Genomic DNA, 27242 nt, shown 5'->3' on the forward strand with positions numbered 1-27242 from the left:
CAGAGACATTCCATTTGTAATCAGAGAGATCAAATCATACATTTTGACACTGACATGACTGCTATTCACAGAGATGGTTCTTAAAAAAAAAAAAAAAAAAACCCTCTCCCCACATGAAAATAAGCTTTTTATTTTTAAATAAAAATGGGCTATTTCCTTCCATTTAAAAATTCTTGACAGCTCTTCTATTACGGGAGGGAGGGATGGTGGCAACAAAGGGTTTGACAGAGATAGTTCCTGAAATTCAAATCAGCCTTTTCTCAAAAGAACCTTAACAAAAGACTTTGCTCTGCCTGTCTGTGGAAGAGAGCATCGCTGCATCTAAACTACTGATACCGGAAGGGCTGAAAAAGAAATATATCTGCCACCTTGCAGTCCTACAGGTCTGAAGACATGCAACGCAGCTAGACCTTCCTCCCTCCTCACCTCATACCTATTCTTCAGTAGCAAAGACTGGAGAATCTGATGATACATGTATTTTCTTTTCCATATGAAGTAACACCTGCCATAAACTAAGGGAAGGGAGGATTAAAAAGGATGGAGCGATTATAGGAAACAGCAGAGCAACTCTGTATAAGTGTAGAGAAATGAGAGATTCCCATTCAAAATTAATGATTTATCATTTACTATTAATTCTCAAAGTATGATAATTTTTGTTACCATATGTATATTTCCTGTGGAAGCTGTCTTAAAGATATCAACTGAGGTATTGCATATTAAGCTCACAACACAGCTGATATCTTAGGTATGGTATAATTTTTAGATGGTGGTGGTATAAGTTTGTGAGTTAGTAAATGTACATTTCAGTTTCAGACAAACTCATGGCTTGCAGAGGATAAATGTAGTAAATCAGTCTTTAATTAAACTACAAGTTATACTGAGATACAAGTATTTTATTTATATTTCCTTATGAGTATGAAATACAGTCCAGGTGGAAATCTCTGCTTATTTAATCACTGTGAGTTAGATTTGCATTATTTAAAATGTAAATTCCTCCCTATCCTCAAAGTTGATTAATAACATGATTTCTTGATGGAACTTGGAGTTCTGGGTATATCTGCCCATTATTCCCCATATAAAACAAAGGCAAAGAAATAAAAACATTACCTGATCACTGAATGTTCTTTCCAGTGACTGCTGTCAAGTTAAGGCATTTGCAGTCCTGTCCGCAGTATGCACTGAAAGCTCATAATCATTGGTTTAATTCAAGTAAAATTAAGGGTAAGATATTTTCTTTAAAAAGGGAAAAAAAATCCACTAACCATCAAAGACCTTTGTCCTCAAAGTATTATTTTGTGAAACATCTAGAGAAAATATTATACTTAGTATCAGTCTTATAATAATGAGCCAAATAAAGAGAAATATCTAACAAGGGTAATTAAACCATAAATGTGTATTTTAAAATGATAGAGCTAGAGAACATAGAAGCACATTTGATGGGGCAATTTCCATTAAATACTAGAGTTTATGTAGCCACATTTTGTAAATCTAAAAACCCATGCATTATTGCATACCTAATATAAATAAAAATAAAGCATAAGTCTAGAAAGAAATAGTTTCCTCACATGGATTTTCTAAGATCCAGGAAGCATCCAGAACATCTACCGCTGCCTTGAGTCACAGATCTGGCCTCAGGAAAGGGTTTTGTGGGTTGTTACTTTGCCTGCATTTACAGTCCAGAGGTGAAAGCAAGCTGGATCATGGTATCAGACTGCTAAAACTGTGCTTCTTTTCAGAGTGTGGTAGAGACAGAGTTTGAAAGGAGACGATGAATATTTGAAAAAATTCCACTTGTGTGAGATCTCGGAGAGATTAGTTCAGGAACTACAGTCTGTTTGAGATGATTTTTAATGCCTTACTGCTGCTGCTACTAAGTCACTTCAGTCGTGTCTGACTCTGTGCTACCCCATAGACAGCAGCCCACCAGGCTCCACCGTCCCTGGGATTCTCCAGGCAAGAACACCGGAGTTGCCATTTCCTTCTCCAATGCATGAAAGTGAAAAGTGAAAGTGAATTCGCTCCGTGGTGTCTGACTCTTCGCGACCCCATGGACTGCAGCCTACCAGGCTCCTCCGTCCATGGGATTCTCCAGGCAAGAGTACTGGAGTGGGTTGCCATTGCCTTCTCTGTTTAAATGCCTTATATGACAGTTTAACAGCTTTTTTTTTTTTTTTTTACCAATCATGATTCTATTACCTTTTTATTGTTATGATTGGAAAGACAGTATTTTATGCTCCTTTAAAATGAATACTAAAATATTTTAAAGACAAATCTGAGTTATCAGAAGCATGCTTCATAAGCTTATTGCTTTTGTAAGCTGAAGACCACTATTTTGTTTCTCAGAGGATGATTTACTGCCATTTGGATACATAGCCAAAGGTTTTGGGAGTGTATTCCATCAATTCACATTCAGCATTTTCCAAGGATAAAAAATATATATATATTTTACTGAATAGGACAATGAAAGATTAGAAGCTTGTTAGAACCATTCTAGTTAAATAGCTAACAACTTTTTTTATATTGGAAGAGATTCCTTAATGTGGTCAGCAAAACCTGGAAAAGAAAAACCTAAATATTTATGTAAATAAATAAATTCACTCAAGATAATGCTACAACTCAAAATAAAATCACAGTCCTTACATCCTTTCAAGTTCTCTAGTCCAAATTAAAAAAAAAACTCAGTCCATGCATCTTTTCTATCTCATCACTTGGCATGCATATCACAGATTTGAAGGGTTTTGGTTATTTTTGCAGATATATGATTAGGATGTAAAAATTCATTATGTAAATACTCTCAGTAAACCAGAAAAACTCTTTAGATAAGTCATATTCTGAATATATATACATGTACATATATATATATATTTAAAACTTGGAAAAACACACATTTTTCAATGTAAAACTTTAGTTGAATTTAGAAGAGTTCAATAGTAAATTTCAAATGAAAGGGATTTTTTTCTATGTTTGATTTAAGAGATAAAAACAGAAAGTGAAGGAAATTAAGACCCACAGCATTTTATCCTAATTTGGTTATGAAGAGAACTACTGGAGTCCAAGATTTACCAAAATACAAATACTGTCAGCTTTATCCATAGGTCTACAGAGGTGTTGGTACCTTCTGTTACAGGATATTTCTCACCTCTTTTTCCCACTTAGAGGTAGGAACTGCAGCAGGACCGTCTTCAGCTGGACAGATTTCAAAATGAATTTTTACAACCCAGATGATGGACTGGTGTATTTCAAAAGTGAACTCATGAGTTTTATAAACAACTTTCTCTTGCTCTCTCTCTTGTTTTTCTTCACTAGCTACATCATAATGGAGGAATAACATTTTAAAAATTTTGAATAGGCACTTACTGGAATTACAGTTAATCCTGATACAATCTAGATGGGGAAGAATAGATGAAAAATGAAAATTTATCCTTCAAGGTAATAGCTGCAGACATCCAATAAAATCACAGTCCACCCTTCCGGGGACAGACACATGCAAATATGGCCACTCCATATCATTTATTCTTTACATACTTCTAGAACCCAGATTCTTTGTTATAAAACTTCACCATTGGAAACAACGGGAGAAGAATTTTTAAAAAAATGGCCAACTCAAACAAAGCTACATGGTGACAAATCTAAGTGAAATAAAGAATTGTTAACTGTCAAAGATGCTTGGCTTAGACTGGCTGCAGCTTTCTTCCCATCTGTGAAAGAACAAATCATTGTTTACAATTTAATTAAAAAGTGCTCCGTCACAATGGGGAACAGTGCAAGCTCAGCTAGGCTCAGACATCTTGGACCTCCAAAATCTATTATCCCGCAAAGGCCAACAGAATGCTTTAGAATTGTGGTGGTCAAATGGAGAGCTAGTTGAAATTATTCTTATTTCACTCTAATGTATTTACTATTATTGTTGTTGCTGTTGTTACTATTACTTGCTTGGACAAAAAAAGGTAAACAGCCAGGAGTTAGCTGGATTCCATGCCTTGTATTAATTGGAGAAAGAAATAAACACTTTGTTTCCTTTAGAAACTCTAGTGGCTAAGAAGTAGTGTCATTCCTGGGAGCACGTAGGCCTATTCCTCTGTTAGGAGCTAACTATGTTATCTCTATGTAATAAGTTTCATGGTTATTATTGCTATTGATTTTTCTTTTCTTATACTTTCTTCTTATATAAAAGCAGATTCTCCAAGAATGGAATATCTGATCTGAATAGCGTAGATTATAATTATAAGGGTTATCTTTAAAGGACCATGTGGGGTGTTTTATGTTTATTTTATATGTAGATAAATATTTGTTGGATTTGGTTGTTGTATTGAATGCCTTTGGGGAACATGAAAAACACAAACCTAGATTCTGTTTCCATATAGCTGAGTTTGTCATGTGTCGTCAACCGCATCAGAAAAGTGGTTGCAAACAGCCAAGGATCAGCATCTACACAACTCTTTCCACAGAATGCTTTGCTGTTAGAAAATTCCCATGAGTGTGTTCACCTCCTCCGGCTAACAGCCCCTTTACTGAAACTAGGCAATTTTGATGGGCTTGTAGTAACCTATCATTGTCACTAGAGGGAACTCTAACAGAAGAGTAAAGTATTATGTGTTCTTCCGTAAAAAGAAAAACAACCTTATTATTGGACTTTTAAACTTAATGTTAATTGAATGTAATTGTATGAAACAAACTACTAATGAAATAATTTTATATTTTATGAGCTACTATTCTGCCCAGCAGAGTTTGATATATGTGGGGTTTTCACAAATGCCACATACCTCATCACATTTTCCTACACTTTTTGTAAATCTATGTAGTCTTGAATTTTATTTTTCTCTTTCCTCTTATTCGTTATTGTGTGTGTTCAGTACTTCCAGGAAATACAGTAAAACCTCATTAATTTGTACTCCTATTATTTGGAGTTAATTATAATATTGAAACTTATTGGGCAGAACATTTATAATTCTTCATTCGCTATGAGCAGATTGTCTGAGAAAAATGAAACAAATTGTGAAAGGCCAAGTTTGGAAAAAAAACTGATTTCCAGTACACTGATGTAGCAACTTTCGTGAAACAATGTACTAATTATGGATAGTTTTTAACCACCCATTAACATTAGCCTTGTAAGACCTTCCCTTAAGATTTTTTGAGCTACTAATTTGTGTTTTTGAATGTATTTGAAAACAAATATGCTTACATTATTTTTTTTAGTCTACAATTCATACTCTTTTTAATTTGGCCTGATTTTCCCCTAGATTTTATCCAGTTTGGTGAGGTTTTACTGTAGTGACTCTTTCTGAATGCTACAATTAAGCAGGAAAGCATTATTTTTCTGTGGAAGAGTCTGTGTTTTTAGTGTTCTCATGGCTGCTTGCTGAGGGCCGCAGACTTTGGGCATTGAAGGGTTGTGGATTGTTGTTTGATAGCAAAATATCACCACACAGTATTTCCAAACAGAAAAGATGGGATACCACGAAGGTAACTGTTCAAAGGAGAAGCCCAAGGATAGATAAAGAGCAACTGTTGATCTAAATCACAAACTAGATATTTGACATTTTATAGCATGTGCTATCCAAGTCAGAGTTGGTGGATTTTTATTTTATCTAAAAGGATTTTATCTATAACCAATCAGAATGTCAGTCAATGTAAAAATAGGAAATTCAGTTTGAGGCATCATCAAGTGTAATAATTCATATTTTCAATAATCTCATTAATGCACATGGCTTCCCTTTTAAGAACCCTCAGTGGAAGGAACCACAAAACAGTAAATTATGTTAAACAATATAAAAACAATAAAAAGATGTCCCCAAAACCTAAATGAATTTAAATAATGGAGATGAGACTATTAAGTGTTTTAACTTTCCATGGCAAACAGGCTACTCGATAAATGTTTGCAGGCAAAACTGAACAAAAAGTGAAAAGTGTTAGTTCAATGGGGGAAGGCGAGTTGTTACCTAGGTTGACCGTCAGTTTCACACGCCCTGCGTCCAGCTCCAGGCGGAGGGTGTCTGCTGAGTCTCTGGAGGTGGTTGCCATGAGAATGCCATATGCACGCTGGGATCGAAACCGTAAGGACACATCCTCAGCCTCCGTGTGCATCACCACCGGGAGCTGGATTTTCATAAACATACTCCCGTCATAGCTCAGAACCGTGGCTTCTATAGTTGGGAAATAAACATAAAAGCTCTGGGTCAGTTTAGTACATATAAACTTTGAAAAGGAAAAGCATGACCTATTAAAGGTTTCCATATAGAAGACAAGACACAAACTCGACTCATCTTCTTCCAAAATGAGCAATTTTTTTTTTTTTAACTGGAAAGAGAAGTCACAGGAGAAGTATCTCTTAAAGTTCAAAGCAGAGGTGGCTGCACTTCCCTTTCTGTACCTAAAACAACTTCTATCTATAGGATTCATCACGTAGGATTATCCATGTTCATGGATGCATATCTTTTCTCAATAGCAGAGATCATATTATGTGTGTGTGTGTGTGTGTGTGTGTGTGTACAGCCATAGTGCAAGCCTGGATTGAAGTACTAGCTACTATTTATGCTTATTTGTATACGGCTAGGCCACTGATCAGCTCTGTGAAATTAAACTCGGCTCAAATCCTTCACTTGCAAAATGAGAGGGTGCTACTAGAGCATCTCTAAGGCCTCTTCTTAGCTCAAAAGCCCATGATTCTAAGGAAAGTTACTTTTATCATTTTTAAAAAATAATTTTGTGCCCCAATACAATCAAAAAAGAAACACTAAAATTATGACTTAAATACAAGAATCAAGTCAACACTTTTCCAAAGGTGATGTTCAGAAACAGAAGAACAGTTGGTATTACCAAACAACAGGTAATACATGTTCTGAGTCACTGGGGTGAACAAGGTAATTCATTTGCACAAAGACACAAACTGTAACTTCATATTAAAGTTCATTTGCAGATAAGGGGTAACTTAAAGCATTACCTGTAAGCACCACCCTGGTGTTCTGAAAAAATTAAGCTATCGCCAATAAGTTACTATGTACCTGGGTAACATTGAGTGAGGATGGGGGTGGAACTGAAGAGCTTGTATGGATGTGTGCTACTAGAGAAAAGTAGATGGCTTTAATGGAGAAGTTGCTTAATTTTGCATGAAACACAGAGAGGCAAAGAGCAAAACTGTTGATCTCAAACTGACTGCTTTAAGAAATAGTCAGCACCCCTTTATGTTAAACACCATATGGTTGTGGAACACTGAAACAAGTATGAATCATGTTGCTTTGTCATGGGTTCTGATAACTCAAGATACCATTTAATAAAAGAAAAACTACCTGAAATTAAAACAAACTAGGAAGTTCTCATTCTCTTGACTATTGACAGCAATTAACTTTAGTGATACAACCAGGCCTATTATTAAGACTATATTTTGGAGCTGAGGTTTTGCAAGATTATCTTAAAATCAGGAAAATCAAGTATTGCTTCTAACAGACTTCAATCATTAGTTATCATCTAGGGGTTGAATGCACATCCAGAATCAGTAAGGGTTCCAGAGCTCCCTGCTGAGGACCTTTCTCTTCTCTCTACCTCTTAAGGGATCTGGGTCAACTCACATGCTCACTCCCCCTAATACTTATAAACAGTCCTAACTTCTCTCCTGAGCTCCCTCAAACATCCATCAGCCATTGCTTATTTGACATCTCCAATTTGAATAAGATACACACACCAATAATTAACAAATTCTCCAGCTCCAATGAACATGCTCCTGCTCTAGTGTTCTCCGTCTCTATAAATAGCTTAACGCCATTACTCAGATCTTAACCTTTCTGCTTTCTTTCTTACCCTCTCTGCCATGTCCAATCTGTTTGCAAATCTGCAAGTCTTGTAGACTCTAATTCCAATCTACCTTCTGAATCAATCAGTTTGTGCCACTGCAGTACATCAGACTCTGCTCCCATGTCTCACATAGATCAACAAGGATAGCTCGTTCAATGGCCTCCCTACTTCTATTCTTTCTCCCTACACATAGTGGCCAAGCTAAATTTTTAAAGGAGCCAATCTGATCATATCACTTCATTACTTCATCTAACCACATCCACCCCACCCACCCCTAATCCTTCACCTCCCTACCCTTCGCCAATAGATTCCCACCGCTGCAGTTCGAATAAAATCTGTATTCCTTGTTTAACTTATGACGTTTTGTGTGAATCAGCCCAGTCCATCTCTCAGCCTCAGCTTTTAGCATGTCCTCCCTTGTTTAGTAAATTCCAGCCACACTGATTTCATCTCTCATTCAAGTATTTGCACTTGAGGCATGTTCTGTCTTAAAAGGTTTTGGCCCCAGATCTTTATATGGCTGGTTCCTTCAGCATTCAGATTTCTGATCAAATGTTACTCCAGACGTACCTGTTGCAAGCACTCCTTTAATTCTCCCTCCAGTTATTCTATATCTACTTAGCATTTTTTAAATTACCATTTCTTATTTGTCTGTAATCTGTCTTTGGCCTTTTGTATGCACATCATTACAGCAGAGGCTGAGTCCTCCTACTTCTTGCTCTTATCATCAGCCAAGTGCACCAGGCACACGGCAGAGCTTTGATAAACATTGACTGAATTAATGATTGGATTTGATACTGAAGGTATGTGAAAGAGCTTATTTCAATTTAGATATCATGTATATGTAAATACTAATAAGATTAAGTATTTATTCTGTCTATTATAAGTGAATCTAATTTTGGTGATGTATATGAACAAAATATTCCTTAAACTCTGCATTGGAAGCCATAATAATGTCATAAAAGACATTCTATGAGAGGGGTCTGTTTACCAAAAGAGGGGTCTCATGGTTAAGCACTGACCTAAGCACTGAGAAGATAAAATATAATCCCCTTTAAATATGATGATTTTACATCATATCACATATCTATCAATGGATCATATTTTTCCAATAGATCAGATCAGATCAGATCAGATCAGTCGCTCAGTCGTGTCCGACTCTTTGCAACCCCATGAATCGCAGCACGCCAGGCCTCCCTGTCCATCACCAACTTCCGGAGTTCACTGAGACTCATGTCCATTGAGTCAGTGATGCCATCCAGCCATCTCATCCTCTGTCGTCCCCTTCTCCTCCTGTCCCCAATCCCTCCCAGCATCAGTGTCTTTTCCAATGAGTCAACTCTTCGCGTGAGGTGGCCAAAGGACTGGAGTTTCAGCTTTAGCGTCATTCCTTCCAAAGAAATCCCAGGGTTGATCTCCTTCAGAATGGACTGGTTGGATCTCCTTGCAGTCCAAGGGACTCTCAAGAGTCTTCTCCAACACCACAGTTCAAAAGCATCAATTCTTCAGCACTCAGCCTTCTTCACAATCCAACTCTCACATCCATACATGACCACTGGAAAAACCATAGCCTTGACTAGACGAACCTTTGTTGGCAAAGTAATGTTTCTGCTTTTGAATATGCTATGTATGTTGGTCATAACTTTCCTTCCAAGGAGTAAGCGTCTTTTAATTTCATGGCTGTAGTCACCATCTGTAGTGATTATGGAGCCCAGAAAAATAAAGTCTGACACTGTTTCCACTGTTTCCCCATCTATTTCCCATAAAGTGGTGGGACCGGATGCCATGATCTTCATTTTCTGAATGTTGAGCTTTAAGCCAACTTTTTCACTCTCCTCTTTCACTTTCATCAAGAGGCTTTTTAGTTCCTCTTCACTTTCTGCCATAAGGGTGATGTCATCTGCATATCTGAGGTTATTGATATTTCTCCTGGCAATCTTGATTCCAGCTTGTGCTTCTTCCAGTCCAGCATTTCTCATGATGTACTCTGCATATAAGTTAAATACGCAGGGTGACAATATACAGCCTTGACGAACTCCTTTTCCTATTTGGAACCAATCTATTCCATGTCCAGTTCTAACTGTTGCTTCCTGACCTGCATACAAATTTCTCAAGAGGCAGATCAGGTGGTCTGGTATTCCCATCTCTTTCAGAATTTTCCACAGTTTATTGTGATCCACAGAGTCAAAGGCTTTGGCATAGTCAATAAAGCAGAAATAGATGTTTTTCTGGAACTCTCTTGCTTTTTCTATGATCCAGGGATGTTGGCAATTTGATTTCTGGTTCCTCTGCCTTTTCTAAAACCAGCTTGAACATCAGGAAGTTCACGGTTTACATATTGCTGAAGCCTGGCTTGGAGAATTTTGAGCATTACTTTACTAGCATGTGAGATGAGTGCAATTGTGTGGTAGTTTGAGCATTCTTTGGCATTGCCTTTCTTTGGGATTGGAACGAAAACTGACCTTTTCCAGTCCTGTGGCCACTGCTGAGTTTTCCAAATTTGCTGGCATATTGAGTGCAGCACTTTCACAGCATCATCAGGATTTGGAATAGCTCAACTGGAATTCCATCACCTCCACTAGCTTTGTTCCTAGTGATGCTTTCTAAGGCCCACTTGACTTCACATTCCAGGATGTCTGGCTCTAGATCAGTGATCACGCCATCGTGATTATCTGGGTCGTGAAGATCTTTTTTGTACAGTTCTTTTGTGTATTCTTGCCATCTCTTCTTAATATCTTCTGCTTCTGTTAGGTCCATACCATTTCTGTCCTTTATCGAGCTCATCTTTGCATGAAATATTCCTTTGGTATCTCTAATTTTCTTGAAGAGATCCCTAGTCTTTCCCATTCTGTTGTTTTCCTCTATTTCTTTGCATTGATTGCTGAAGAAGGCTTTCTTATCTCTCCTTGCTATTCTTTGGAGCTCTGCATTCAGATGTTTATGTCTTTCCTTTTCTCCTTTGCTTTTCGCTTCTCTTCTTTTCACAGCTATTTGTAAGGCCTCCCCAGACAGCCATTTTGCTTTTTTGCATTTCTTTTCTATGGGAATGGTCTTGATCCCTGTCTCCTGTATAATGCCACGAACCTCATTCCATAGTTCATCAGGCACTCTATCTATCAGATCTAGGCCCTTAAATCTATTTCTCACTTCTACTGTATAATCATAAGGGATTTGATTTAGGTCATACCTGAATGGTCTAGTGGTTTTCCCTACTTTCTTCAATTTAAGTCTGAATTTGGCAATAAGGAGTTCATGGTCTAAGCCACAGTCAGCTCCTGGTCTTGTTTTTGCTGACTGTATAGAGCTTCTCCATCTTTGGCTGCAAAGAATATAATCAATCTGATTTCAGTGTTGACCATCTGGTGATGTCCATGTATAGAGTCTTCTCTTGTGTTGTTGGAAGAGGGTGTTTGTTATGACCAGTGCATTTTCTTGGCAAAACTCTATTAGTCTTTGCCCTGCTTCATTCGGTATTCCAAGGCCAAATTTGCCTGTTACTCCAGGTGTTTCTTGACTTCCTACTTTTGCATTCCAGTCCCCTATAATGAAAAGGACATCTTTTTTGGGTGTTAGTTCTAAAAGGTCTTGTAGGTCTTCATAGAACCGTTCAACTTCAGCTTCTTCAGCATTACTGGTTGGGGCATAGACTTGGATTACTGTGATATTGAATGGTTTGCCTTGGAAACGAACAGAGATCATTCTGTCATTTTTGAGATTGCATCCAAGTACATAAGGTTTCCCTAAAGAAAATCTAATATGATTTGCTCAAAAAATAACGCATGACTGTAAAGTTGCAATAAACAGTAAGAAAAAAAAAAACCAAAAAACTGCTTCTAGTATAATCTTAAAGACACTTGATCTGTACCATACCCCTTCCTAATTTATAGCCAATCACTGTCCCTATCTATAAAGCAACATATATCTGAATAAAAATTTAAAAGCCATTATCAATCGTTCAGTTACTTTGGTATTATGTAGATAGAAGGGCTAAAATATTTTTAGTTTTCTCTTATTTAATCTGTAAATCTATTCTCTATTATTCAACTATCATTTTTTAAAATTATTTCATTCTTGTATGAAATATAGCTTAATTTGATTAAAAATTAAGTAGAGGGAACATTCTTTTAGAAATACAGATGACTGACAAAGGATTATAAATATTGCATAAAATACAATCCAAAGTAAAAAAGAAAATAAGTATCATTGGCCTTTAATCTCTGAAAAGCTGCAGGAATGAAATAACAGTAAAGTAATAAAACTCGACTGCCTCTGAGTGCCATTTTAAACAATTCTCAATGTGAAAATAACCTGTTGATAAATGACAAATGAATGCCTAAATGATTCCTCATAATTAGAGTTAACGTTTAATTAGACAAGAAATGGAAAATGTACAAGGCTGTAGTTGAGAGCTGCCAAATAAATGGTAAACAACATTCTGACATTTGAAGGTTACGCTATTTGGCAGCATTCTTTAAACATTAGTAAACTTACTTTACCACTTAGAACACAAAAGAATTCTTTAAGAAGCTAATTTCAATATAGCACTTCCCAACAAGGGAGAAAAAGTTTCAACTTTGTCTCCTCTGTCTCCTTCCCCCTTGTCATTAAGTTTGATAAATTTGCTTTTCTGTGTTATTCCTTCTTGCGGTCTAAAGTGTACACCTGTGCTCAGTTTTGCCAAAAGGCAGTCACATATTGTGATCAACGATGAAAATCAGACAGAGAGCCAAATTATATTGCTCTGACATCTGTCCCTCCATCTGGTAGAGCTTTAACAAACAAGTAAAAAGTAGACCTCTGATGATACCATGTACATACAACCAAAAATAATTTCTGTATGACCAGTCTCCATAAATTTATAAAAGGTAAAGCAGGAGAGAAGGTGCTGAATTTAATTTATATTCAATTGGATATGATTTCTATGCTACTTTTCTTTATGGGATCAATACACATTCAAGCAAAATACTATTTTCTTATTTGCCTAAGTCAGCAAATACTCTGATCTTTCTTATAAACTCTTTTGCTTACGTAGTGAAGAATGATTTCCTATAATGTGATTGAAACAGCATTCCCCATGAGCACTGTCGAGGACTTGAACATGCTTCTTTATAAATTAACATTTATTGCTTAATGATTGTAAAACAGAAACTTTGAAAATGCCTTTTTAAAAAAATTTCAAGAGCTGTCAGTCAACTCTTGCGTGATCAACAGCCTTATGTGATCAGAGTATATGCGAAGAACCACAGTCAAAGCACTCTCTTTGGAACTGGAAACCCTGAAGGCTGGACATGATCTTGTGTTGACTGAACTAGGGCAGAGCTGGGAACTGGACAGCAGCCAAATTCTGTGGCAGTGAACATGACAAGCATCCCACTTCACTCTTGTTCTTGGGAGATGCCATAATGTGAGCAAGAAAATTAATTCTGAAAAGCAAAGACTTCTCACAATACACTGGTTAGTCCAGAAACAGAAAACACACAAAAATGACTATTTTCTCTCCCCAATACACAACCAACCTGGAGACAAAGAAATCTGCAGAAATTTTCAGCCACTTGTCAGTTAAAAATGTATGTTGAAACCCAGTGATGAAACTTGCTATTAAATTCTCATTTGCAAATGTGCATATGCTTGCCACCCCTCCTTCTAATTATTGCAACATATAAATAGCCCCTTTCCCTCATTCTGGTTTAGGGAGCTCTAGAATCTCCCTTCTTATTTCTGCCATATGCAGTAGTGGAATACTGCCACAGGGTGGTACACCATGCATATTTAACTGAAGGCTTTTGTAATTTGTGTGATAGCTCAGTTATACCCTTTGCTAGCTTCACTTAAGTAGGAGGCATCGGAATAAGTGACAGCTCTCTGAGTGACTAAAATGAAAACAGAGTCTTAAATTACACAGGTCTCCTAATCTCACATCATACTTAACTCTAATTTATCTCCCAAGCTTTGTCACTTTGTTGTTGTTGGCTCCTTTGGGCAATTTCTAAAAACTGTACTATGCAAACAAATAAATTGGAAGGGGAAATGTACAGAGAATATACACCTTACACATGAAACTATGCACAATAATTAACCTCTAATGACTATTCACAGGAATTGCAATTAGGTACTAGGAGAATGAATGAATCTATGTGATTAAAATATGTATCTATCTAGAGACCTATCTCATTATAAAATCCAGAACAGTGATAGTATTTTGCTGGGTAATTTAAGATCATCATTAGATTATTAGGTTATGATTATTGATTGTTACAGTGATTAATGTTATCAATAGAACTGATAAGCTGATGAACCCTCTCATTAACATAAAGAATCAAAGCCACATTTCAACTTTAGATTTTGCAAAAAAAAAAAAAAAAATAACACTTTTTCTCTAGAAAGAGTCAGCTTAACTAAATTAAACTATTTCAGGAGTGCAAAGGCAAAATGACTAGATGTGTACGGCTTGAAAAATAGATGGCAGGTTCCTTTAGGCTACATGTCTAAGAGAGCAATGTTATTTGGAACATGAGAGGACAATGGGATAACTCGTCAATATTTTTTCATATTGATTTTTGTTCCATTGTTGAAAATGAGTGGCAATGAGTATAGTGACTAAAGCATTTATTTGAAACTCTTGAGTCGATGAAAAAATGTACTTAGACTTATTTGTTCTGCTATTTCTTCCTTTTGACTGGTCTCTAGATGAGCAGTGGCAGCTATCACACTTTACTTTTCCTTTAACCCTTATTCTCCTTCTAATGGGAGAAGAAAAGAAAAAAAAAAAAAATGTAGCTTTGCCTTCTGCTAGAGAAGGAAAGGGAGGCACCCATTCAGAGCTTCCAGACACAATAAGCCTAAATATCAAATTGGTAAAGAAACCTTCTGTAATCAGTTGGGTATTAGACCAAGGTAAGTGTCTCTGAAATTAGGGTGCATTTCTGAAAATACTGGTGTAACTTAAATGGTTTAAAATCACCTTACTCTTCAAATTTCAACCTTGAGAAGGTCGACTAAAGTAAAATGAACAGGCTCAGTGTCAGGGAAGTTGCAACTTACAGCTTAGCTTGCTTTGAATGCTATTTTTGACCTACATATTACCACTGGATGCCAAAAGTATGCTGGATTCATTCGTTTTATTATTTTATTTTACTTTCCAGTGTCTGGAAATTAAAAACTGGGCAAAAGAGACAGTGATTGTCTATGATACATCTTAGACCCATACCCTCAAGGATGCAAAGGACCTTACTATGTATTCCTGTGATATACTTAAAGGGCTGTGCATTCCCAGAACCAAGCCCTTTGAAAATCAATACAGACTTGTCAGTAAAGCATCCGTGTGGCCACTCTGCTTGCAGAGTTTACTTCCCCAGAGCACATATTACATTTCAATGGTCATTTAAGGTGTGAGGTCCACACTCAATACGTTTTTCATCTCAGGGGAGTTGCTGCTTGGATTTTGGAATCATACCTCTCTCACAGGACCTGCCAAGATAGCCTGTTCCGGAACAATCGCAGACATATCTGTTCCACCCATCCCTGCACATGCCGTTGTTTTTGCAGGGGTTGCTAAGGCACGGTTTTGCTGTTTCTCTTGAGCAGGAGGGCTTCACGCCAGCAGTACTTTGAACTTCAGCCATTTGCCGGATGTCTTTGCTCTGGCCATCAATGAACAGATCTCGTATGCAGCCCACGTAGCCGTAGTTGAGCAGCGCAGTCCACACCTCGGTGGGGAAGACGAGGCCAGCCTTATTTTCTGGCAAGCCTCCCAGGTACAGCTCATCATCCAGGTCCAGAATCTCACTCTCGCCAGGAGCAGTGTAAGGCGTGCGCAGCGTGTTGACAGAAATGGTACCTGGTGCAAAGACAAGAGAGCACACGGGTCTTTACAGAAGGTAACCTCTTCTGAACATCACCCTTTCTTTCCGCCATCTGCCTGAGGGTGAACCCCTTGAGGGCAGACATTTCTTATTTTTCTTCCTATTCCTGGTGTACTTCCCAGGGAAATGAATAGAAACCTGAGGAATCAAGGAACTTGAAGAATAAGGCAGACTGTCATTAAAATGGTTGTTATTTCACTTTGGGAATGAAAACCAAAGTATACAGGCAAGAAGGACTTTTGTCAGCCTCCAAGAATTTAGGGGGAAAAAAGAAGGAAAAGAAGGCAGGAAGGAAGGCAGAAAAGGGGAGGGAGGGAAAGCGGGAGAGAACGAGGGAAGAGAAAATGGCATACTTATCACTCTCTAACAGGTCAGCCAAGATTGCAAGAGAGGAAGAGAGGGGAGGGAGAGCGGATAAGGGGGTGCTTGTGGGGAGATGGTGAGGGAGAGGGAGAGAAAGAAAGAGGGAAAAATTGGCATTCTATATCACTCCCTGTAATAAAAGCCAGGCTCTCTTTGGTTAGTGTTCATTTGCAAAGCTGGTATACATCTGCAAATCAATGAAAGCTTGTGCTGTGTCCCCATCTGTAATAGACTTCATTGTTTTTTTTATAGACTACAATATGTTGACAGATTATAGCGAAACCTGACTTCATCACACTTAGCTGTATGAATCTTGATTAGCCCTTGTGGCCTCAGTTACTCATCCATAATATGGGCATACTAATATGACCTACCTCATATGAATGTTAAACAAAATAATACAAGTAAAATGTCTGGTTTGTAGTAAGCACTACATAAATGTGTGTAATATGATTCATCACAAGTCAAGTTAGGTGTTTATTTTTTCCTTTAAACCAAACTAGTTTCGTATTTAAATTAAGTCATTTTTTTTCTTCCTCACTACAGTGTGAGGAGAAAATTACTCTATTAGTTTATAAATATATGGAAACCCTAGTCTTAAACATGGGATTAAGAGGTAGACATTTATATGGGATTACTCGAAGATCACAGAAAAAAATATATATTTATGGAATCCATTAAAAGAATAGGAAAGATAGAAGGCATTTTCCTGATTAAAACTTCCCCAGTGTACCGCCAGATTACTCAACAATCCATTAATATTCTATTTCCAGAAAGATCTTTGCAAAAATGCAGGTATGATACCCGAAATGGACACCACACTGACCCATTTCCAGATTATTCCAGATTTCTTTCTTAGGTCTAGACCATAAATCAGACTAGAAAGAGTCTAACAAGAGAAAAGTGTATTAGAAGACTCAGGCATTTAGGATGTAGACACACAGGAGATGCCTGAAGACAGAAGATGGGGTACTAAATGTGGGGACAGAAAAGAAAAAGGTAATGTGTGTAGAGGGTAAGTGTGCGTGCTAAGTCGCCTTAGCCACATCTGACTCTCTGTGACCCCGTGGACTGTAGCCCACCAGCCTCCTCTGTCCATGGGATTTCCCAGGCAAGAATACTGGAGTGGGTTGCCATGCCCTCCTCTAGGGGATCTTCCCGGCCCGGGATCGAACCTGCATCTCTTATGTCTCCTGCATTGGCAGGCGGGTTCTTCACCACTGAGAAGCAGGAGAGTAGGAAGATGTTGAGCTGAGGCCCGCTCCAAAGGGAACTACATACAGCCTGCGGTGAATGTGGAACCTGCATCTAAGCACACAGGGCTGTGGGGCCTGCACTGTGCCCAGGAGACCCTCAAATCCCAGCAGAGGCGCACTCCCCAGTGTGAGCAGCGTAATGGGATCTGTCTTTGTGAGGGAGAAGGGCAATGGAAGCTGCCGACAGAGACTGTGCAGCAGGCCAAGTCATTAAGAGTGCATTTGTCTCTCTAGACTTCCACAGAAAGAAACGGAAAAGGCTCCTAGGGGAGAAACACTCGGAGGCATTGCTATTTTGGCCTTTCAAAGAGGGGAGTATAATAGGGATTTTGGAGGCAGCAAAAGAGGAAAATGGCCAAGTACTCATTTACTGTTCACGTTTATGCAGGTGTCTAGAAGAAAATTCATTAGAAATACACAGAGCAGAAAATCCTACTTAGAAAGATATTTTAAAAATCATTTAGGGGAAATAAAATATATAATTCTGAGAGAATGGTGACACTGTTCTAAACAGAATTTCACCACATGCATTTTTAACTGTCCAAAATGCCCTAAGAAGTAAATTAAGACATGATCCCTAATCACTGCAGCAGCTAAAGTAAGTTAGAAAATGATGAGAGTTAAGTATTAATGATAAAAGGAAAAGTGGACATAAAAAAAAAAAAACAGCATACATTGAAAGCAAAGTTTTGTATGCAAGGAAAACAATGACTTAGGTTTTTAAGATAAAAGAGAGAGAGGTGCCAGCCCCTATTTTTAATTAGTTCAAGACTTCCTGGAAATTAATACATATTATTGAGACACAACTGTTAGGAGACACAGAGTAAGTTTTACAAGACTGGGGATATCTTGTATCCCCAGACTGGGGATATTTTTAAAATATCCAATTTTCCCCATACGCCTTTTTATTCATGGAATAAGTTTGATTTAGCTCAGGACTGGGAAAACACTGTGAAAAACTCTCTTGTCCTCATTCGTGGTGTTATGATTCTGACACTAAGGATGAGGATGTTTGGAGGATTCCTGAGATGAGGAAATCCAGTGGCTTGCAAAACACTTCAATCGGTCTCCTCTGCGTAGTTTGCAGAGTTCAGTACACTCTGGGGTTTCTGTCTTCAGTATGTCTACCCTCTTGGGGCAAATCTGCTGCCAAGTATTTCAGATAATCATCCATGAAGAGTTTGTCTGACAGAATGGAGTGACTAGGTCTTCTAACTATGGTGCATAAGTGCCTGCTCTGAACAAAGTATTTACGTTCAGATATTTCTCTATGACCCATTCCAGTATGGCTCAGCTGCTAAAGAGTCTGCCTGTAATGCAGGTGATACAAGAGACGTGGGTTCAATCCTTGGGTCAGGAAGATTCCCTGGAGGAGGAAATGGCAACCCACTCCAGTATTCTTGCCTGGGAAATCTCATGGACAGAGGACCCTGGCAGGCTATAGTCCAAAGGGTCACAAAGAGTCGAACACGATTGAGTGACCAAAGATTATGTCTCTATGGATATTCTTGCTGTGGCCAGAGTAAGATATTCACTATAACTTTGAGATTAGAGTAGAGTTTTCTGATCACAACTAAAGTTAAACCATAGTTTTCATGCAGCCCAGTGCACGCATACACATACACACACATATATTCACACATTTAAATATCTGTTTAACAGGAAAATCTCTCTACTACTTCTGAGACACTCTGATAATGTTTTCTTATAAGTATATTAATACAAATGCTAGACATGACCCACCAAACTCATTTCAGAACTAACTGACAGGTTGTATTCTATGTTCAAAAAACACTAAGAAGTTACTATCATAAAGAGTAAGATTGCTCTTCTCCTTATTATCCCTTAGAGAGACAGTCTGAGACTTCTCATGGGAAGAAGAATAATGAAAGGCAGAGAAGAAGCAAAAGAATAGGATCCTACCTTCACATCAAATATAATCCAAGAAAATAAAAACTTTCATTTAGCCCCAGTTTCAAGGTATGGAGTCTCCATGAACAAATGCATGTATTAGATATTATTCACTGAAATAGTTTACAAACAGAATGAAATGACTGTGACCCAAAATCACCTACATGCTTTACATGCTTTGTCAATTCACTTGTATGTTAGAAGATCTTTGTAAAAGGTATGGCAAAAAAAAAAAAAAAAAAAAAGGAAAAGGGTAGGACTTGAGAGGGAACAGTAATTATTATTTTTATGTTTTGAAGATTCAAAGAGTAAGAATTTATTTAAAATAATACCAATATTTTATTAATTAGTCAAACTCAAAATAGAGATTGATATTTTAGGCTTCCCACGCATAACTGTCCTGAAACACATCTGTTTCTGGTAAAGGATTTGAATCCCTAGTTCCTTAATGATTTTATTATTGACATGAATCAAGGGACCTTTTTACCTAAGCAAAAAAACTCATGATGGAATTTCCAAATTCCGTCAAGTCAACTTAACACTTACATAGGAGAACACTGAAATTTCAGTATTAACGTTCTCAGGTGCCTATAATTGAATTATAAAGTCAATGATCACCAAAAAAGTATGAAATTAATATTTAATTCTTATTCATTGATAATTAAAGGCCATGAGTGGTTGCCGCAGTTGTATATATCAATAGAAATTAAGCATTTCCAAAGGTTGAGGTTTGATTATATGTAAATAAATACTTAAAAGAAAACAGAAATCTGAGTGTGCTATTGGATTATCCCTCTATCATTTTTCCAGGAATGACAAATACTGGCATGTTCTCTTTGAAACAGCTTGATTATTTCACACATTTTACCTTCTTCTACTATAATTACATGTGAAGTTTCTGGCAAATAAAACATTTTATGTAAACAGTGTTATATCTGAGCTGCTATAATATGTAGATGGCAGTCATACTTGGGGACTTACTTGGATGGGTGTTTCATGCTTCAATATTTAAGAATCCGAAGTACCTTGCTGTGCTATTTTACTTTTAAAGAAATGAAATTTCAGCTGAAAACAAAGGTATTTGTGTACATAGGACTTTTAACATCTTAATATAGAAATCACATTAACTTGCGTGTGTGCTCAGTAGCTTAGTTGCGTCTAACTCTTTGAGACCCCCATGAACTGTAGCCCTTAAGGCTCTTCTGTCCATGGGAATACCCAGGCAAGAATACTGGAGTGGGTTGCCATTTCCTTCTCCAGGGGGTGTTCCTGACTCATGGATCAAACCCACATCTTCTGCCTTGGCAGAAAGATTCTTTATCACTGAGCCCCCTGCGAGGAGCCCACGTTAACTTATATTAACATTTAAATCTAGTTGTTTTCATGGTATGTGCAAGAGGTAAAACAAAAGTAATAAACTAAATAGATTAGGCAATATTTAAAAATATCCATAAGCATAAATAATATAAATTCATCTTAACGTAAGAATATACATAGGGGAAAACTTAGCTATAAAAATGGAAATTACCTTCATGTTTTGGTCTGGTATTTATAAATTGTTAGTTTCTACACTTTTTCTCATCCAGTTCTTCCTGGCTATTCTATTTCCCAATTAGCTTAGAGGGTGAAAAGACACATGAAGCAAAGGTGAGATTTAAAACAAGTTAATTTGGTTTCAAGTTTTAAATTACTGCAAAAGTTTAAGTGATTGAGAAATAAGGGAATAGAAAGTGTGTTCTAATGGGAAATGATTTTACCTGGTTGAAGGAAACCAATTTTCATGTTCTAGCTTTGCAACTAACTAGCTCAGGAGCTTAGTCAAATAACAGATTTATTAAGCTTCAATGTGACTCTTATGCAAAATAAACGACTTGCCTGGATGGTTACTAAAATTCTTCAGTGAGTAAAATTTTTGTAATTACTGTTTAAAATATTTTTTTAGTTGAATATAAATTAAAATCTATCTGTAACTCTGCTTCGAGGGAAGCCCAAGTGGCTCAGTAGTAAAGAATCTGCCTGCCAATGCAGGAGACGTGGGTTTGATCCCTGGGTCAGAAAGATCCCTTGGAGAAGGAAATGACAACCCACTCCAGTATTATTGCCTGGGAAATCCCGTGGACAGAGGAGCATGTAGGGTTGTAGTCCACAGGGTCACAAAAGAGCTGGACAGGACTTGTTGACTAAGCAACAACAATTCTGTTTCACCCCTCATTCCTGAAGAAAATCAGGTTCCACAAACTTATACACTTACTTGTCAAATTTAGTATCCTATTAACAAAACCAAACTCGGTAAAAAGGCATAATACAAGTGATAAAAACAGAATGAAGCACTGATTTCAGTGTGTGATGCAAAATGAAAAATACATGATTCCCATAAATAGATAGTAAAAATACCAAAATATTAACGATGGGAGTTTTGAAGTAGTACAATCATAAATGGATAGTTTTCTTGCTTTCTCTTTTCTTTCTTTATTCTTTCTTTCGTTTTAGTTTTCTAAGTCTTTTAAAAAACAACTTCATGTATTAGTTTTAAAATAAAAACTAAAATTAATTTTGCTTGAAAACAAAACAAAAATATAATCTTAATATTCTGTTTTCTGGTTATTACTATGTATTTCTTGTTTACTTGGATTACTGTGAGCTGGGAATTTCAGAAATTAAACAGATAAATGAAAAAATAAATCTTGAAGCAACACTTAAAAGTTAGATATTTCTTAGTAAAAGCCAAGAGAAAGGAGAAAAGGGCAGCTCATACACTTGCAGATAAGAGTGTAGACTGGGACTTCTCTGGTGGTCAAGTAGTTAAGTATTTACCTGCCAATGCAGGAGACACAGGTTCGATCTCTGATCTGGGAAGATTCCACATGTCACAGAGCAACTAAGCCTGTGTTCCACAATGACTGAAGCCCTGACACTCTGGAGCCCACACACTGCAACTACTGAGCTCATGCCTCACAACTACTGAAGCCCTCATGCTTTAAAGCCCATACTATGCAACAAAAGAAGCCATTCCAATGAGAAGCCCATACCCTACAAGTAGAGAATAGCTCCCGCTCTCTGCAACTACAGAAAGCCAGCAACCAAGACCCAGCAGAGCCAAAAATAAGTAGTTTTTTTAAAGAGTGTAGACTGAAACAGCTTGTAGTAAAATAACCTTTGATTATCTTTAAAAATGTAGTTAACACAGCAATTCCAGTTCCCATAATCTATCCTACAGAAATTCTGATCAATATGGATAAAGATATAATATAAAGACTTTAATTATAAATTAGTTTAAAACTGGCTTTTTAAAAAAGTTAAATGTCCTCTGTGAGCTGGGAATTTCAGAAATTAAAAGATTTATGAAAAAAATAAATCTTGAAGTAACATTTAAAAGTTTGATATTCCTCTATCAACAGAGGAATATTATAATAGAGGAATAAGTAACCATTGATATCTTTAAACTAGAGATATATGATATCACTATAAAGGATGGCCTAAAAAAAAAGTTAATATTTTTAAGTCACCCAATAATTTAAAGAGTAACCTTTATGTAAAAAAGAAGCTCTACATTTATTTTATATGTGTAATTATATTTATAGATATGTTGGTGCCTAGGAAAATATTTGGAATTTTTCAACAACAAATTCTTTTACCAATGGAAGTGGAGGCTGAATTCATTATGGAAGTGTGTAGAAAATAAAAACTTTTCACTTAGGTATTTTATGAACTGATTAAACTTTTTCACTAACAGTACATATTTATATGTTTCAGATATGTCATGAATTAAGCACAGGCACATATACAAACATATATACTCATAACAGTATATTTATATATATGAATTTTTAAAATGATCATACACAATGCTAGGAAGTTGTAAATATCAATCAAGTGACATAGATCACAGCAATTAAAATATTATTTTCTAGAATTTCCACAGATTTCTGCTCAGCACTCCATAGTGACAGCCACTATGGCTGTGTGTGGTCAGTTAAATACCTATTTCTTTTTTTTTTTTTTTGGTGCTCCCCCACACTTTTCTTTTCCTTTTTGTAAAATTTTAATTGGAGGCTAATTACTTTACAATATCGTGGTGGTTTTTGCCAAATATTCACATCTTGAGGAGGCACCTGACACCAAGGTCCAGCGTCTGCCCTCAAAGAGTAGGCTAGAAAGATTTAGTACATTTAGAAAGAGAGGTTCCACCTCTCTGAGTTTGTGCTCTGCTGATGAACAATTTAACTTTATTTTTTTTTAATTCACTGTTTTAAACTAAATTATAATGAAAGTCTTCATATTATATCTTTATGCATACAGATCAGTCAACCAACTCCCAAGACCAATGTATAAAATAAGAATGCCAAGTTACTAACTCTGATGAGAGATTAGCCATCACATGATATGAAATGTTTCCTCAGAGATGCTGATTTATAATCCAAGTGTGTATTGATTCATTTATGATGGGAGTTTTAATAACTTTAGCCTAGGGTGGTTTGACACCTTCCCTTATCTCAGGTAAGATGACCTGCCTCTGTCTCTGTAGTGGGGTGGAGTAGTCAAGTCCCTCGGGCAGTGCTTAGATGGGTACTGCCTATGTTTGCCTCCATGACTTTCTTTCCTACAGACACTATAAACATTGATACATTTGAATCCTACAGCCCAGGAAGCTTGGTGAAGGTGCCTCTGCACACTCTGCTCTGATTCTTAGATGCTGTTTCCATAATTCCCACAGAATAAGTGTTGTTACTTTAGATATTTTTCAGTTAAAAAAGACTTCATGATATTATATTAAACAAATAGCCTGAAAAAGTAAGTCTGTACTTTAATTGCAACTGTATAAAATATATGTACCTGTTAACAAAAAATAGAGGAAGATATGCAAAAATGAAAATGTTTTAAACTGAAAACTGCTATGTGTGTTTGTATATGCACTTGCTTAATTCATGACATGTCTGTATTTTACATTTAATTAAATTGATCCTTATATTCATTTATTTATTCTGAATGTATTTTAGAGAAGAAACTCATCTTTGCCTTTCTTCCTCTCCCCATTCAAAACATTTTCATATGCAACATTGACTCCTCCTCTCCCCATTCAAAACATTTTCATATGCAACATTGACTCCATCTAGTCATTAGGATTGTCAAATAATTGATTAATTATTGATAAGGTATTTTAGTCTTCCCATGGATGGGTAGTGGTGTTTAATGGACATGGGTACAAAATAAAGCATTATACATTCACTTAATGTTATTTCAAATGTATGCAACAGGCTACTAGATAGAGGCATGGGAGGAATGTTTATAGTCAGAGGGCAAATTCAAATGAAGACCTAAACAGAGAAATCCTCTAATGGTTGTTCAAGTAGAAATGTGTAAGAGGGGTGATTCATGAATGGTATACACAGAAATCAGTGCTGGTAATAGATAGCTAGAAACTGCTGTTCACATCAAACAGTGATTACTATAAACCTCTAATTATGTGCTCTGGAGAGAGCCTTGTGCTTTTCCCTCTGTAATTTCTAGTTCTTAAACTGGAAGTCTGTGACTTCGATTCAACTCTCAATGGCTTCTTAACTGTTAAATGTAGGCTTACCCATGAATAACTGCTGATACAATCTGCTATACCCTGCTGTACACAAGCAGAATTTGACGAGAATAATGAGTTTTCTCTTTGATTTCAGTGTGCAATGATGGCTTGCAAAAATAAGAAAAAAATGACTGGCAGTTTACTATTAAAAATACTTGAGAGGATACTCTTGACTCAAAGAGCTTAATGCAAATTTAAACGATATATCTGCCCCAAGAAAACACTCATTAAGTTCTTCTTAATTTTAGCTCAATTCATCCTTTAGTTAAATACTTGGGAGGCGATTTTGTACTGAGTTTGGGAGCAAAAGCAAGGCAAAGGGAAACCCTAGAAAAGGTAAGAAGGGTTGGTAAGAAAATACTGAGTTGTTCATCCTTTAAACTTTGCAGAGTAATGAGTCCCATCAATCATATTTATTAACTCAGCAACTTAGGAGTCTTGCTCTGTTAAGTAATTATGTTATATATTGAGCATATCCACTTTTGTGACATTCAAATCATCCACTCTGACCCACAAGTCATGCCGGCATTTTGTATGGTTCCTCCTTTGCCATTTAGCGCAGGATCTGAAAACGCCACCTGTGGCTTAGTCCGCGTAGTCCGCTGGTCCCCAGCGTGACCAGTCATGGACTAAGCAGGCAACCACAGAAGTACGGAGAGAACAGCTGTGGCAAATCAGTGTTAGTCAAAGTTTGGAAGTGAAAAAGTTTTTCTTTCCCCAAGTTATGGAGTGGAAGAAGGACATATAACCTAATACAATTAATTGTGCTGAAAAATTCTGGAAAAGTATTCAGATGAAGGTGGTATTTCTCATTTGACAAAGGGCTCATGTACCCACCTCTTAGTGAATGAAGGACAGAAGGACAAATAACCAGAAAAATGGACATCCTGAGTGACTGTCTTCCTCGTCAGTAGTGTGATTACTGTGGCTGCATATTCTAGCCCTCAGAAAGAAGCGAACACCTTCCCTCAGGATGAATGCTCCTTCTGCCTACATGTTCACATGAGCATGATACAGGGAGCTCATGAATAAGCAGGAATAGCAGTTCTGTTCTCATAAAAGTTTGTCACAATCAACTAACAGTTGTTTAACTCCCCCACTGCATTTTTTTCCCAGACATCCTGACTTGGAGGATGGCATCATATTCATAAAAGAAGACCTGTTACCCTGGTATACTGTGTAAACTGCTTTTAGGAAGTAACATAATTCCTTTAAGAAGTTGCATTTACAACTAAAAGAGTGCCACTACTTTTCAAGTGTAATGATGTTACTATTTTTAGAATATTGGGGTGGGTTGGCACTGAGTCATTTACATGTTTTAATTCTTTATCTTTTTCTTATACCAAATGTGTATGGAGCACCTGTTACTGCATATAGAAGCACCAGGACCTGTGGATATAAATAAGATAGTCCTTGTTATACATGGATTTCCCTTATAAACTGGGGAATATCAAAAATTCAATCTATCTACCAATATAGGTTTAATCTCTGAACAAGATAGCCAAGAATTATTAGCATCAAGTTAATGACCATGACTGCTGGCCAACTAATTTTAGTATGGTCAATAGGAGAAAGAATAATTCCTAGGCCCAGGATTCCTCTATTTTAATAACAGAGATAATATGGTTCATTAAATGCTTTTAAAATATTCAGCCAAAGAGGTTCCCAGACAAATCAATAGCTATGACCGTCATTGTCCATGTGTCAGAAATCAGCCAACATTGCCCTGTCATATCAGGATCATTTCCCATATTATATTAAGAGTAATTTTCATATAGCCTCTGAATATAGCTGATGTGAAATATGGGTGAAACAAATTATTTCTTGAAATACTATGTTTCTTAGTTTCAAAAGTGAAAGTGTTAGTTGCTCAGCCATGTCTGACTCTTTGTGACCTCGTGGACTGTAGCCCACCAGGCTCCTCTGTCCATAGAATTCTCCAGGTGAGAATACCGGAGTGGGTCACCATTCCCTTCTCCAGGGGATCTTCCCAGCCCAGGGATCAAATCCAGGTCTCTTACACTGCAGGCAGATTGTTTACCATCTGAGCCACGAGGGAAGCCACTTCCTAGTTTTAACTGAGCTATAAATTTTAGTATTTCACCAAGCGTAACTCAGAAATATCCTTTAAGTAAAATAAAAGCCAGTACAGCTAGTCATTCAATCTTTTAAAAGCTGCTTTATACCAAACCAATCCAATGTGCAAATATAGAACTTAATTAAAATACTATATATAAAATATTAACAGCTGCAGTTATTAAAACTACATTAAACTCCCTTGAGCTAGGCCAACATAATGTGAGCTCTTTTTTTTTTTTTTCCTTCAATTTAGTAAAGGCAGAATTTGGTTTAGTGAATGAACATTGGCTTTTATATTGTTTGTTTCATTTCACTAACCTGAAATCATTATCAAAGTACTTTAGCATCAAAACACCAACATCAAGCATACTAAATATTTCCACTGGATTCTAACAGAAATCCACCATTTGT

The 27242-nt window shown here is 36.9% G+C and overlaps 1 protein-coding gene across 17 annotated transcripts in view; it reads right to left on the bottom strand.

Moving 5' to 3' along the window:
- The window catches only part of NRXN1 (neurexin 1), a 1221129-nt gene that overhangs the window by 648352 nt on the left and 545535 nt on the right, over positions 1 to 27242 (bottom strand). For 9 of the 17 annotated variants that reach the window (XM_061432330.1, XM_061432328.1, XM_061432326.1 and 6 more), the window contains 3 exons: positions 15242 to 15625; positions 5940 to 6143; positions 3358 to 3384 (listed from right to left, as the gene is read on the bottom strand). In XM_061432330.1, coding sequence (XP_061288314.1) covers positions 3358 to 3384; positions 5940 to 6143; positions 15242 to 15625 — 615 coding nt within the window. The remainder of the gene's footprint in view (positions 1 to 3357; positions 3385 to 5939; positions 6144 to 15241; positions 15626 to 27242) is intronic. The other 8 variants (XM_061432331.1, XM_061432334.1, XM_061432333.1 and 5 more) reach the window with 1 other exon arrangement.

This window comes from Bos javanicus, chromosome 11, assembly GCF_032452875.1.
Source record: "Bos javanicus breed banteng chromosome 11, ARS-OSU_banteng_1.0, whole genome shotgun sequence".
NCBI classification, from domain to species: domain Eukaryota; kingdom Metazoa; phylum Chordata; class Mammalia; order Artiodactyla; family Bovidae; genus Bos; species Bos javanicus.